Here is a 13,687-nt window from a genome sequence, read left to right as displayed (position 1 = left end):
GCGGGCATATTTGTCCAGCTATGTGGATCACTATGTGCAATCTGGGGTAGTTCTTGATTCTAGTCTTTCTTTTTTTCTGACGTCGATATGAGCTGACTTATCAGAAAGCGAGAGGCCAGACTAGCCAAGAAAGTCTGCAGTGTTGTCGAGGGCTTGTTGCATCATTTTTGATTTCTGTATAAGATAGCTTTCCCACAGACTGTAATACACCATAGGCTGTAGTGTTTCTTGTAGTATGCCCGTGTTGTTGGTGTGTGTGGGCTAAACGTACCTCCAACTCTCACCTGGAATTTTCTGTCTTTCAGAAAGTTAGTTTAAGTGTTCTACCAGAAATGTTTTTGCACATCGTTCCTCTTATTAGAGCAGCATGAGGTACTGCTGTTAACCCTTTAATGACGAGACATATAAATACCGAGAAAACATGTTTATTGTTCTATCTAAATATGCAAAACACGTCAAGAGTAAGCATAATCAACAAAAAGAACAAATATTTTGCAGAAATTTTTCAGCAATAGAGGGAAAACCCCAGGCAGGAAACTGGAAGTGGGCTTCACCCCATTGAAGCCACCTAGCTTTATTTTCTATTTGTATAGACAGCTCTTATCATATGTGAACCAGAGGTGCCCATTTCATTTGCTTTACATCAGATGTGCGACACCAATGCAGCTGCATACGTTGCATTGGCCTGTCTCCTCTGAACTTGCTTGCACAAGACAGTGAGTCACGTGCCAAACTTCTTCTTCCTCGTCCAGTGTTCCTGCTCTAAACCAACAAATTGACAACCAACAACGCTTGCTGCTTGTCATTCAGTGTTGGCCGAAGACATTTAGCTAGAAACTTCGTACTCGATACTTAAACTCGACAAGAAAAAAATTCTTTTTTGGTGTGTTGCCTGTAGGCAACACTCGTCAATAAAGGGTTAAAAGCCTCTTCACTCTGTTCATTTTTTCATAAGCGGTATTACACAATGTCCTGCAATAAAGTTTCTGCTGCTTATGGCCCACTCATATCTGCCAGAAGGGACAACTCTTGAAAAAGGTTTTCTTTGTGCTATGTGTGCGACGTAGTATGAGCATTCATGCCTTGACATTTATACATCTGTATAACCAGCTTCTTGACAGAGTACTTGCTATACCTGATCATGCTTACTTGTGCAGTGCTGTTGAACAATACATATTGATGCAATGAATATTTACACACTTGAATTATCACGAAAGATGGTTGTTTTACAATTCTGCGCTTTGCTTTCTATTGGTGTTAGATTTTGCATAAGCATGCCCCCCGTGCAATAGCATTTTGAAGTGTAAGGGTTCAATAAAAGGTGATGAACTAAATCTAAGTGCAAGAGCTTTTTTTCGCACCTATGACTCCCATCGAAATGCGACTTCCATGGCTGGCAAATCAATCCCTCGCCTTGTGTTAGCAGCAGAATGCTATAGCCACAGTGGCAGGTGAACAAATTGAAGAACAATATTTCTGTCTATAATTTTTTTTCTTGCCTGTATGTAAGTAAAGTTTGGAATAAGTTTGTCATTGCAAAAAAGCCCAGTTTGTGTTCTTTTATTGAATAAACCACATATTGTGTATAGTTGAAATGCAGAAATTTGTTCTAAAATCCTCAGGTGATATATGTTCTTGCAAGTAGCATGGTATTTCATTACTTACAAAGATAGTAATCGCAGCGGATATCGTTATATGGGTTTACACACTAATATATGTGATCACAAACTTATTAGAAACTTACTAGAAACATGTAAGGCATGAATGTTTCTGCACACTTGATCAGCTGTGAACGTGCAAGAACTGCTTGTACTGGCTGACTTCACTGCACAGTTTAGATTTACTTTTCTTCAGCGTGTCGTTTTATACTGTTTTATCCACACAAGAACAGGGCGTTTGCCTGCTTTTCGCATTGTTGCACGAGTTCTACATAATTGTGCAGGAGGGTACGTTGTCACTGTATTTACTTAATCTACTAGCTGTGCAGTTAGTTACCTTGCAGAGCAAGTGTTCATACAGATGCAGTAAGGATACAAAGTCCGCAACATAGTCAATGTTTATTGGTTTCTGTGCAAGAAAAAAAAAATTCTCCAGCGAAGAGGTGCAACCAAACGTGCATGTAATATTTTATTCAAGCCACGGATTTAATGCTATCGTAGCAAATTCATTACGATAGCCTACACTTTTGCTCTGTCAGATTTAATAAGAGGCAAGATAAGCTTTCAAGATGCATCGGGAAATTCGTGCTTGAAAACCGACAAGAAAATGCAACTGAACGGTACCGCGTTCAGCGCAACGTTGAAACTTCGGGTACTTTGCTGTCTTGTCATTTGCCCTTGACGAGGTTGAAATAATTCAAGCTGCTCCGTAAGCGCGATTTTTGCATGCTACTCAAAACATTGTAGCGACCTCGTCGTCTGCTGGGGATCGAACACCTCCTAGCACTGACAACTCGCAAAGGCGTACGAAGCAAACGTGAAAATGCACTTCATTTGCTGTGCAGAGTGTCAACAAACGCATAGAAATCGGAGAATGCAATCTGCGGTACAAGTTTTTTATTCTCCCTTCGCGTACGTACCGAATTCGACGATCCACGTCTCCGCGTATTGCACTTGTCGATCGAGACGCCATTTTCCAAAACAAACCAGCGAAATAGCTCCTTTGGCAGCTCTCCGCGCAATTTCGACGGAAAATCGCAGCGATCGGTGCGACGGTGCGACTGTGCGACCAACCGGTTGGTCGCAGCCGAAAATCGGGGGGTCGGCACTGCGACTGCGATTTTCATCGCAAACGACGGAAATCGCACTTCCGGTGCGACGAAAATCGCATCATGTGAAACAGGCATAAGTCGAATGGCCGCCCCGTCACGCTCCGTTCGATCGGCTCTAATGGAAATTGGACAAAGCATTTGCGCTACCTGAATTCTCATGCATAACTTATAGAGAATCGTTGCTGATGGGTTCTGCTGCACATTTCTTCTAGATATCTGCGAATCGTCACAAAGCTGGCATCTGATCTTTGCACTCGACGCTGTAATCGCCTAGACTCTGACGTGTCCTGCGTTTATTATGGGCCTTCTTGCGCCTTCGCCTGCGTATTACTATTATTGAGAATATGCTTATAGGGCGCCATATACTTCAAGAGATCAGAATAAACTGAAGAAATCAGTCGCAGCATTTCTTATACGAACGCACAGTACAGAACTGCTGCTTCCCTATTATGCTACGGCTCGGTTGAATAAGTTATTTCTATTGGAACAACCGGCATTCAACAGATTTCTACCAGGCAGTTTCGCTGCATGGCAGGCAATTCGCAACCACTTCAAGATACACTATAGTACTTTGCCTAAGGTATGCGCTGTGCCATTTTTGCCCGTTGCCTATGTTTCTCTTCACACATTCATAGTTCTTGTACAACGAGTGATACGTTCAACGCACACCTGCTCTTTAATACGGCAGCCATTTCATGTACTACTGCAGCAATGCAGAGTGCCACAGGAGCTCCCATATACTATTAGTCAAAACTAAACATCGGACAATAGCTAGCTGGTGAATGAATCCATGCTTTAAAATGCAACGGTACTCACCCATTGGAACGCTCAAGATGAGAAACTTCATTAAATTTGCTACATATTTATAGCCAGGGACGTTTGCAACAAATATTTTACGGGATTGTCTCACCATCTTTATATTTAAATCTTCCGCAAGACTGTTCCTTTTATTTGTGTGTTGCCATGTGCTGTTGAGCTAACACAGTGCTAACTAACACAAATATGAACTGTGAGGCTTGTTTACATCTTACATACTTAGTCAAATGTCCCGGTATTACCTGCACAACCACATGTTACGTTTCGCGTGTCAGGGGTTTTCGCAGTGCTGTTAAAGGTCATCGTCGAGGTGTCTTTTTGTGGGGTCGTCTACTTAACGCCTTGGCTAAGCGGACGCAAATGCCCAATCCAATCGGTAAGAGCCACCGTCAAAAAGCATTCTGAGAGATCACGTTGTTTTGTATCCTAACATTTCGTGCTAATAGATCACGTAAAAATTTACCATATGCGTCTGTCTTTCAGGGAAAGCCATTAATGTCATCGATTGACATGTTGTGCCGAGTAACATCTCATTGCTTTCATTTCAGTTAGACAGTGTTGCCATTTTAGTGAATTTGTCAACAGATTTGGCAACCTTTCGCTCTGTTTAGCGAGAAATTCTTCTATTTAGCGACCGGAGACTTTTTTCTAATGACGTGGCAGAACAGCTGGCGACATGTTAGCGACGTTGATATTATAAAACTTGCTTTGAAACATGCCTTCTAGAGCACACTTTATTATTCAGAAGCAACAATATAGCGGCAAAATAGATTGTACTACGCGGGGGCTCCATGACCATTTTGATGCAACTGTGATCTGTTATACGCTGCCGTTAATACAACCGATGCAAACAGTTTTCATATTGTGGCACGAACATGCACGTTCTTTTATGTGAGTTTTTATAAGAACCACTAGAAGAGATCTTAAAGCCGGGGTGGTACAGTCCCAGAAAGCACAAAGCACATTCGATCGATCAACGTTTTAGAAGCGTACCATTAAATTAGCATACCGTGGTTATTGCAATAAAATTTTTGCTAAACTTCGAACGCACCAGGCCAAAAACAGGATGGGTAAACTGTAGAAAGGCGTACATCTCGGACAGGTTGGGCTCCTTCGTGTGAATGTGAAGGAAACATCTCCGTTTTTTTTTTCATGGCTTTCGGACATATCAAATGCAGCACGAAGCTTTCAGGTAGTAGATCAGGGGCTGGAAGGGTAGTATTCAACGCGTATAAAGGTCACATAAATCGCATCGCCATGTTTACAACAGGACCAGTATCGTGTCGCATAATTTATTTCTGATATCGCGAGCGCTGAAAACTAGAATATTTTCCGGCCACGGCTGCCGCATTTCGATGGGGGTGAAATGCGAGAACACCCTTGTACTTAGATTTACGTACACGTTAAGGAACCCCAGATGGTCAAAATTTCCGGAGTCCCCCACTACGGCGTACCTCATATTTAGATGCTGGTTTTCGCACGTAAAGCCCCGTAAGTTAATTTTACGGGGCTTTAAATAGCGAGGATAACAAGGACCAAGGTTGTCTTTGTGCTAGAAAAATTTGGTGACCCGCGTCTTTTTCAGCACAATAGATTTGTAAGCTCAGAAACTGAAGGTAAACGCAGGAATCCAGCTGTTATCATTCATTGATATTTTTAATAGATTAGTAAATTAGAAGACATCTACACAGCGTTAGTGAATTCCCTGTTTGTTCCTCACCTACATGAAAACCAGACAAACGCGAAATACTCCTGAACATGCCTTAAGCCAAGTTATCCTTTATTATATCGTTTCAAAAGCGTCTATACCATATAAAGTTCAATCTACCCATTTAGCGACATTTCAGCGGCTTTTAAGCAAACCCTACCAAAAAATTTTATATCTTTGTCGCAGTTTAGCGACACCCTCAAAAATTTTAGGAAAATTGCAATACCTTAGCTGCTTGCAATAGCTTACTTGTGGTATATATTGTTTGTTTATAGGTCAAGGGTCCCAAAGTGACATTGCACCAGGGCTATATTATATTAATGCGTAATTGTATTGTACATGGGTAAAACTATTATAATACAGCATTATTTAATACTTGGTACAGAAGGACATATATAAATCCACAAAACACACCACATGATTTTGCCATGCGTGCTGTTTCACGTCCGGCATGGTTATTCCATAATATGTGCCGACTTGAGGTGACGCTCAGCAATTTCTTTCCGCTGCAACTGCTATCAATATAGTGCCAATAAAAATCAGAAAATCATAGAATATCTTGTTCTGGAGGAGTGGGAAGTAGACAGCCCGATATATACTTATGCGTGGGTGCGTTTGTGTGTGTAATACGTTTGTATCTTTCTAGAAATTTGAATCTTTTTCTGATATCGCTGTTCCCCTGCTTAGGAGTAATTGCCTCTTTTAATCGTACTCGGTCTCGCTTGTAATTTTTGTGCTAACAAGTTAACGGAAGTGTTTTAATCTCCATAAGCCGGTAAAATAGGATGACCTACCTTAAGTCATCGATATCATGGCTTCGGTTTGCTTCGCCACGTTTATGCTCTTTTCTTATTTACGATGCGCCATTGCACTTAGTGACATCAAGCTCGCGAAGGTCAGTTTGACTTTTTTGATATGAAGACAGGCGAGCAGTATATCCAGATGGAAACATGCAGACTTTTCCAAGTAGTTCTCTTGAATAAGATGAGCAATAATTGTTAAAGTGCGCGATGCCCCTCATTGGCCAATGCGGTTAAGTTTAGGTCAAGAGATAAGTCGCAGATGGTAAATGACTCGACTATAGTGTATGCCGGAACTATAGTGTGAGTTGATCGATCATTTCTCCAGCTGTAGGACCTGCCGGGAAGGAGAAGAAAGAAGACAAATCCAGTCTCTTTGTGTCGCTTCTGTTATGACAAAAACATAGCTAAAAGGCAACAACAACACGGGAAAATCTTATGTGTTCAGCGAATATTTAATAGGGGCGTCGTAATTATTTTATGTTGCCGTGTTCGTATCAGTTCTCACTGCAATTTTCTCATTTGAAGCATTCGATGGGGATCACCGTTGTCACTTGACTGGAAGTGCCATTGAGGCGTCGACAGCAGCAAGAACTGCGTGGTCCATAGCAAGATTAGATGAAGCAGTTCGCGCATCTGACTTTGTGCGTCGTATCTACTCGTTATTTTCAGGCTAACGTAGTTTCTTCTGTCTTTCGCCCCGATACTTTTGTTAGTCCCAGCCAAATCACAGGCGATCGTTTCATCAGATTTTTATTCTATCCCTCGTCCGTTATCTGCGGCTCTACGTTTGCGCTATACCGCCGCCAGTGAACGTAATAGACCCTATAGTTGATATAAGTGCTACTTCCCAAACCTACTTTGCCGTCTTATTGTTTTTATTGTCCTTTACAATAAAACTTACAGTTCTTATTGTGTTATTTAACAACTGCTCAGAAACTCGAAGCTATATCGGGCTCCATCATGTGCGGCTATCCCAACTTACAGTCATCAAATTTGGGCTAGCTCTTTCCCCGTATAGGCAGCGCAAGCACATACCGCAGACACAGAAATGTACTAAGCCGTAAGTCTGGTAAAAAAAAAGAGGTAAGTATCGGCAAGGCAAAAAAAAAGTCTTTAAAGCATCCCACACGCATATGCGTTGGTTAAAGAAAGTTCAAGTTCAATGCCCAATAAAAACAGTATACTAAGCACCCCGACGTATGTCACGTTGTTTTAGTAGTTGTAAGAGCAAATACTAGACAGTTTTAGTTACCCGTACGTAGAGCCTTTGCGTACGTAGAGCGTCTACGTGTGAGCAGTGCGCATGCGTAGAACGTAGCGGGCGCGCCCGCGTCTCGCGGACGTACGTGAGATTCAATTCCTTGCGTGCGTTTCTTGCGCACGTACACAGCTTCACGCGGGAGTTCCGGAAGATCATGAACAAGCGATAGCGGTCCGCGCGCGCGCAGACGGCTCGTATCGAGCACGGCGGCGATAGGATTGAATTGGCTACCGCCGTGTTCACATTTCCCGATAGATGGGGCTACGGGGTCCCTCTTGGCGTGCGTCGCGTACGTGTAGCTAAAAGCGTTTCAGATGGCGTGCACGTAAGGTACGTAGGCTTTTCACGTTTGCGTACGTGAAGCCTCTATGTACGTGTAACTAAAACTGTCTACTGAATGTGAGTACGTTTCTCTAAAATCTGCAAATCAAACCCAATTAATTAGGTTGCTTTCATGAACAAAAACCGCTAAGGCTGTCGAAGCACATCTTTGTTTAGCAGGGCGTGACTGTACACTGAGTTTAGGCAAGGGAAAAACCTTTTTGTATTGCGCAATTTGTAGAAAGGAAAGAAGAAGGCGACAGGACCGAATGCATTGTGCTCTGGCTTGTCGCCTCCTTCCTTCCTTCCTTCCTTCCTTCCCATGAACTGCGCAAAAAGAAGGTTGTTGGTTTTTTCCACGTCTAAACAATATCTCACCAACCAGCCCAAGCAGCCAGTCGTTTGTACGCTGAGTATTTTGGCTGCAAAAAACAAAACAAAAGATCGAGTACCTTGAAGCGGCTCAACTAATTGGGCAAACGGACTCGCTGTTGATGGTATTGCGGGTCTTTCATGAGAAATTGCTCGACAAAAACGTATGTTTTGCCACAGGAGGAGCAACTAGACATTGACTGTTTCTGATGTGGTACAAAAAGCGAGGCATGTAGGCCAGTTAGTGTCGCACGTAAGTAGACCTGTAGTAATAACGTGCAAATTCACAGCGCATGTCTGAAATGAAATAGAGTGACGCACACTATACCGAGGTGTGAAAGAGACTAAAGGTTTCGCACGTGCCGAGGCAACATTTGTCAGTTACCCTTTCCCGGTGTCGTATTCGACTAACGTAGGAACAGGTCAAATTATGGAACATAATGGCACACATCTCTCTACTGCCAAAAAAAGAAGAAAAAAAACGAGAAGGAGAAAAAGAACATCACTGGAGACACGACACAGGTATTCCCGCGGGATACAAGCCTCATCGAAACTCTGTAATTAACTTTTGCGTTAGTGTATGTGGATGGAAGAAATATTTTAGGCTTTTAGTTGCTAAAACCGCGGTCCGATTATGAGGCACACCGTAGTAAGAGACTCCTAAATAATTTTTAACACCTGGGGTTCTTTAACGTGCACCAAAATCCAAGTACACGAATGATTTTACATTTCATCCCGATCGAAGTGCAGGTCTCCACAATAGCCCCTAAGCTACCGCGGGAGGTTTATGTGTATGTAGGCAAGTATGTAGTGTTGTCGTGCCTGTGTGTATGTATAGGCATGTTTATTTCGCTTCACTGTATTTTCTGTAACTATGTTACCCCCTACTAAATTTTCTTTATTGGGCCGTTAAGCTACGATAAATACATATTGAGCACGTTCGTGCATGCATGCTTTTTTTGTCGTCGTGGTTGTCGGTTCTTTTTTTTGCTCTCTTTCTTTCATTTCTCGCCATCTTACCTGGTTAGCGAGTCGCAATACGCTAACCTCTCTACCTATTCTTACAGCGACGCTGTTAGCCTATAGTTGGTCGCTATTTTTCGTGTCCGCGCCCATTAGCAAACATGTGGGCCAATCCTGGTGGCAGTTCAGAGCCAGGCGCAGGGCCTCGTACCGCGGTAAGGCATAGGCTTCAAGCACTTAGTAAAGTGAAGCGAACAGTGCATACATTCTTTGGTAGAATGCATACAACTCACAGAATAGCGTACGTTCTAATAAAGAACAGGCACAAAACAAGCACTCAAACTACGTAATTGACAATAAGGTGCTCCTAAAAACAATGCCAAGCACCTAGCGCTACCCGCATGCGTTTCCCAGTAAAAATACTGTAGCGAAAGCTGCCGCGGCGACGGCAGCTTGCGACGTGGGGAGTGACGTACTTAGCATTTCGTATATAAAATAACCAGCCTAGCATATCATTTCATTGTTGATGCTGGACCACTATGGGGGGCGGTGTGCTGTAAAAGATTACCATTAATGTAATTACTATGAAGCAATAAAACATTCCATACCACCCTCAACAATTGTCGTGGTAGTTTTCAACACCTGCGCTGGATATCCACTTTTGAAGGGACAGAATAGCGAGTAAATTTTTAAACATTTCTAAATATTTTTCTTGGGAACGCTCGTATAGAGACATTATTCATAGAACTATTGTGACAAGTGCAGTTTTTCAGCAGGTGCTGATTTAATCACTCGTATATGTTGCAATACGACATCCAATAACCTTCGTTAACGAAGTGTTTAGCTTCATTGCGTAGCTTTTACTTCACTTTCATACCACACTTTCATTTGACACGAGCTTTCGTAAACGAGAGAAAATGGGAGTTAGAGCCTCTGCGTATTTAAAAAGGCAAGCTCCATGATCGGTGAATAGTTTGACAATTTCCAAACTGCTGTATTTCACCATTATCGTAGTACAAATAAAACAATAGGAACTGACCATGCAAAGTACGAGAGCTTAGGTATAACTTTATACACTTACGTTTTGGTCTTAGTTATGCAGATGTCACGTATACATAGATGTCACTGAAAATGTGAGCCCCGTAGTAAACATAAACATGTGACAAATATTCAGGCTACCAGAGAAGGCACCCTACTTCCTTCTCAGCCTAACGTTGCGATTGAATGCACCACAGTGACGTCAGCAAACTCCATGCGCCAAAAAGCTATAACCGACACAAGGAAGTTATTGCTTCAGCTAAAGAAAGAAATAAAGAAACAATTTAGAAAGAGAACATTGCAACAGCATTTATTGCAGCAATAACTTTTATTAGAGTGCTTAGTTCTTATTATTTTCGACATTTGTTTACTTTTTTTGTTACGAGGTCGTTACAAAATAAATTAAGTTTCCTCCGTAGCTCTTTTACTACAGCGCTGATTAGCGTCCTTTTTATTCACCGTACTGCTCGACTCCGTGCCTATAAGGAGAAAGGTCAACTTTTATATATTTCCGTTAACCCGTATATCCTTAATATGTTTTGTTCACCAGACAGGGTGTGGACCTTTACTATAGCACCACAATTACTCCACTTGAGGCAGTCATCTATCACCATTGCTTGCAGACACCTTCCTTGCATTTCTGAAAAAGTGAAAATAGAAACATAGCTAACGTGGGTTGGTTAGTGCGCATTATAGATAAAACAAGTCACAGCGCATAATACAGGGCACTCAAGAAACGGACAAGCGTCCACTGTCAAGCAAACTAGATGGCACAGAGTGTACAACAAAATTTACAATTTATTACTTTTGGTCGTAATATGTAAGTGTGCCGAACGGAGAGAGGGGTAGACAAGCATGCAAAATACAAAGCACAAACGCGAGAAAAGCAACTAAAGCAACCATGACAAAGATATACAACGTCTATGATTAGGGCCTATGTTTCGCTTTTTCTTCTTCTTTCTATTCAATAAGTATTTATGTATGAACAACGCGGCAAGTTCTTTTTAGCTTCTTTGGACACTGGCAAAAAATGTACGCCTTTTGTGTTACACGTAATAGTGCTGCGAAAACCCGCAAGGTGGAGAGAATCGATTAAGGGAAAATGAGACATCCACCTAATCGTAGCAATTCTCGTAGTAGTTCTGCGGGTTTCCGCAGAACTATTACGTGAAACCCTTGCGTTTGCTTCGAGTTGGTGACAGATTCGACTTCGCCCTGCTATCTGCTAGCCGCGTGGTTATCTCAGATGGTAGAGCGGCTGCCCCGGAAAGGCGGTAGTCCCGGGTTCGAGTCCCGGACCAGGACGAATTACAGATGCAGACAACCTCGACGTCGCCGCCTGTCTCCAGCTCGCCCAAAAATCCTGACAGCTCACCTGCGTGCGCCTCATGGACCAGCAGGAAATCCGCAGCCGTCACGAATACTCTCGACGGCGCTGCGCGGAATGCCTGCCTGGTGACAGTGTTTAGCGTTGGACACCAATACGCCTACGCGGACTTGGCGAGAAACTGACATCGAAAATTTCGGACCGTGCAAGGTGCTACGACGTATTAGTGCGCTGGACTATCTTGCCATGCCCTATCGCAGTTGCGCAATCACAGCGGGCCCGCTCTTGACTTAAAGTCAGCCATATTGTGCGCCTTAAGTCATTTTACGCGCGCCAACGAACTCTCAAATTTTATTTATTGGTGATTTGGTTACCTTGTCCTCTTATTCTGCGTTCTTTTTGCAGCAGCGGGACGACGCTCTTCAAGAGCGGAGCATTAACACGCGTATGTTATGTACACTTCTTCCGGTGACCGTTTTTCTCCAGCTAACGAATGTTAAAATTAACGTGCAGGGCAAGGTGCACTTGCATATATGGGAACTTTCGCGAATACTGTCGCACCAAGTCTGCAGACTGTGAGGTGTGCAGTGCGAAATAGACTATAGGTCACGTGCCGTGTGACTGCCCTCAGTGCGTGGAAGAGCGTCAAAAGTTGAACAATGTCCTTACGCCCCTCGGCCGCCCACCTCTGTCGGAGGGCGTTATTTTAAGCCCTGGGTCAGACTTTAAACCGAGTTTTAAAGCTATCCGGGCCTTACTTGATTTTTTGAAGAGCACGGGCCTGGACTGCAGCCTTTAAGCTGTCCAAGCAGCCTATCGCGTGCTTTATATTTTTCCTCATCATCGTCACCCATCATGCGCCTTTTTCTTCCCTCTTTCTTTCCCTCTTCCCCTTCCCCAAACGCAGAGTAGCTCGCTAGAGGAATGTACCTCAGGCCGACCACTCTGGATTTCGTATCATTAAACCTTTCTCTCTTTCATCATGAAACAATCTTGTCTAAATAGATCTCACGCGCGAAGCGAAAAGTCGTGCACGCTCTAGAACCCACGTGATAGCCAGTGATTGCGCGGGAATCTACGTCTAATCATGCATCAAAGCTTGATGGACGTTTCCACATATCGATCAGATTTTCAAGACCGACGATTGTGCTAGTCGCTATCGTTGCGTGCTGTGTGTTACGTGTTTTTATGGGCACAAATTCGCCTATTAAAAAGGTGACTTCTTACGTCACTCCATGAGCAGCGCCTTATTATTTACAGTGACCGAAACGTGACAATATTTAAAAAGTTCACAGGCGTACTATAGTATCAACTGGGGCAAGACAGGGGTAATCGAAGATCTCTGGAAAAGGCCTTCGTCATATACATACATAGAATGGGATGTTCGTGATTATTATTATTATTATTATTATTATTATTATTATTATTATTATTATTATTATTATTATTATTATTATTATTATTATTATTATTATTTGTAGTAGTAGTAGTAGTAGTAGTAGTAGTAGTAGTAGTAGTAGTAGTAGTAGTAGTAGTAGTAGTAGTACAGTTGCTCTCGGTGGTTTGATGGTGAGTACATGCATGGCAAACGCTTGTCGTCCTGTCTGTTTTTGCGAGTCGCTTGAATTGCGCTGACTATGACTTGTTAAACGTTTAACACATGTCTGTTAGTTTGTTCGATTGTTTGTTGATTGTTTGTTTGCTTTGTTCATTTGTTTATTCTAAACAATACCTATGCGGCATTTAAAGCTAGGTAAATCAATTCTCACAGGCCCATCTCATGTAAAAATTAAAGTCGGGTATTTCAAGTCTGGTTAGTTGCCTCTGTCAAACTCAGTTGCACGTGTTCGACGAAAATTCATGATCTTGGACAGGTGCTGAGAATGTAACTTTCCATGTCCAATATTAGGTTACAAAAATAAAGGCAAACAGTAAAAGACTGGAAAGCAAAAATGAGACTAAAATGGTAGTCACCCAAAGGAACGCTCCAAACGAGAACCTTGAAAAAATATTTTCCAATTTTGTAGCCAGAGCTTCTTTCGAAGAACGTTTTGGGGAAGCCCTTAAGACATTTGAGTGAACTGCGGGCAGTCGCATCTTCTTGGTAAAACAAGGCAGCAATACTGCACTGACACATAAAGGCGGAAGCCATGAGATCCGTTTATAAATTCGATCCAGTGTATATTTTTCGGGGAGTAGCCTGAAAAGGCAGTGCCCCATCCCACCTTTCAAGTACAAAAAAAAACGGCAACGACGCTATTTATCTTGTCGTGCCATCTTCACGACGCGTTATATTGTTTTTTCCCTG

The 13,687-nt window shown here is 42.6% G+C and overlaps 1 protein-coding gene across 2 annotated transcripts in view; it reads right to left on the bottom strand.

The window, feature by feature from the left end:
* The window catches only part of LOC135920386 (snake venom metalloproteinase fibrolase-like), a 31,347-nt gene extending 27,569 nt beyond the window's left edge, over positions 1-3,778 (bottom strand). For both annotated transcript variants that reach the window (XM_065454636.1, XM_065454637.1), the window contains exon 1: positions 3,587-3,778. In XM_065454636.1, coding sequence (XP_065310708.1) covers positions 3,587-3,683 — 97 coding nt within the window. In that variant the 5' untranslated portion in view covers positions 3,684-3,778. The remainder of the gene's footprint in view (positions 1-3,586) is intronic.
* Positions 3,779-13,687: the final 9,909 nt, after the last annotated feature.

The sequence above is a fragment of the Dermacentor albipictus genome, chromosome 10 (assembly GCF_038994185.2).
Source record: "Dermacentor albipictus isolate Rhodes 1998 colony chromosome 10, USDA_Dalb.pri_finalv2, whole genome shotgun sequence".
In the NCBI taxonomy this organism is placed as follows: domain Eukaryota; kingdom Metazoa; phylum Arthropoda; class Arachnida; order Ixodida; family Ixodidae; genus Dermacentor; species Dermacentor albipictus.
This window is presented reverse-complemented; position numbering and strand designations above follow the sequence as displayed.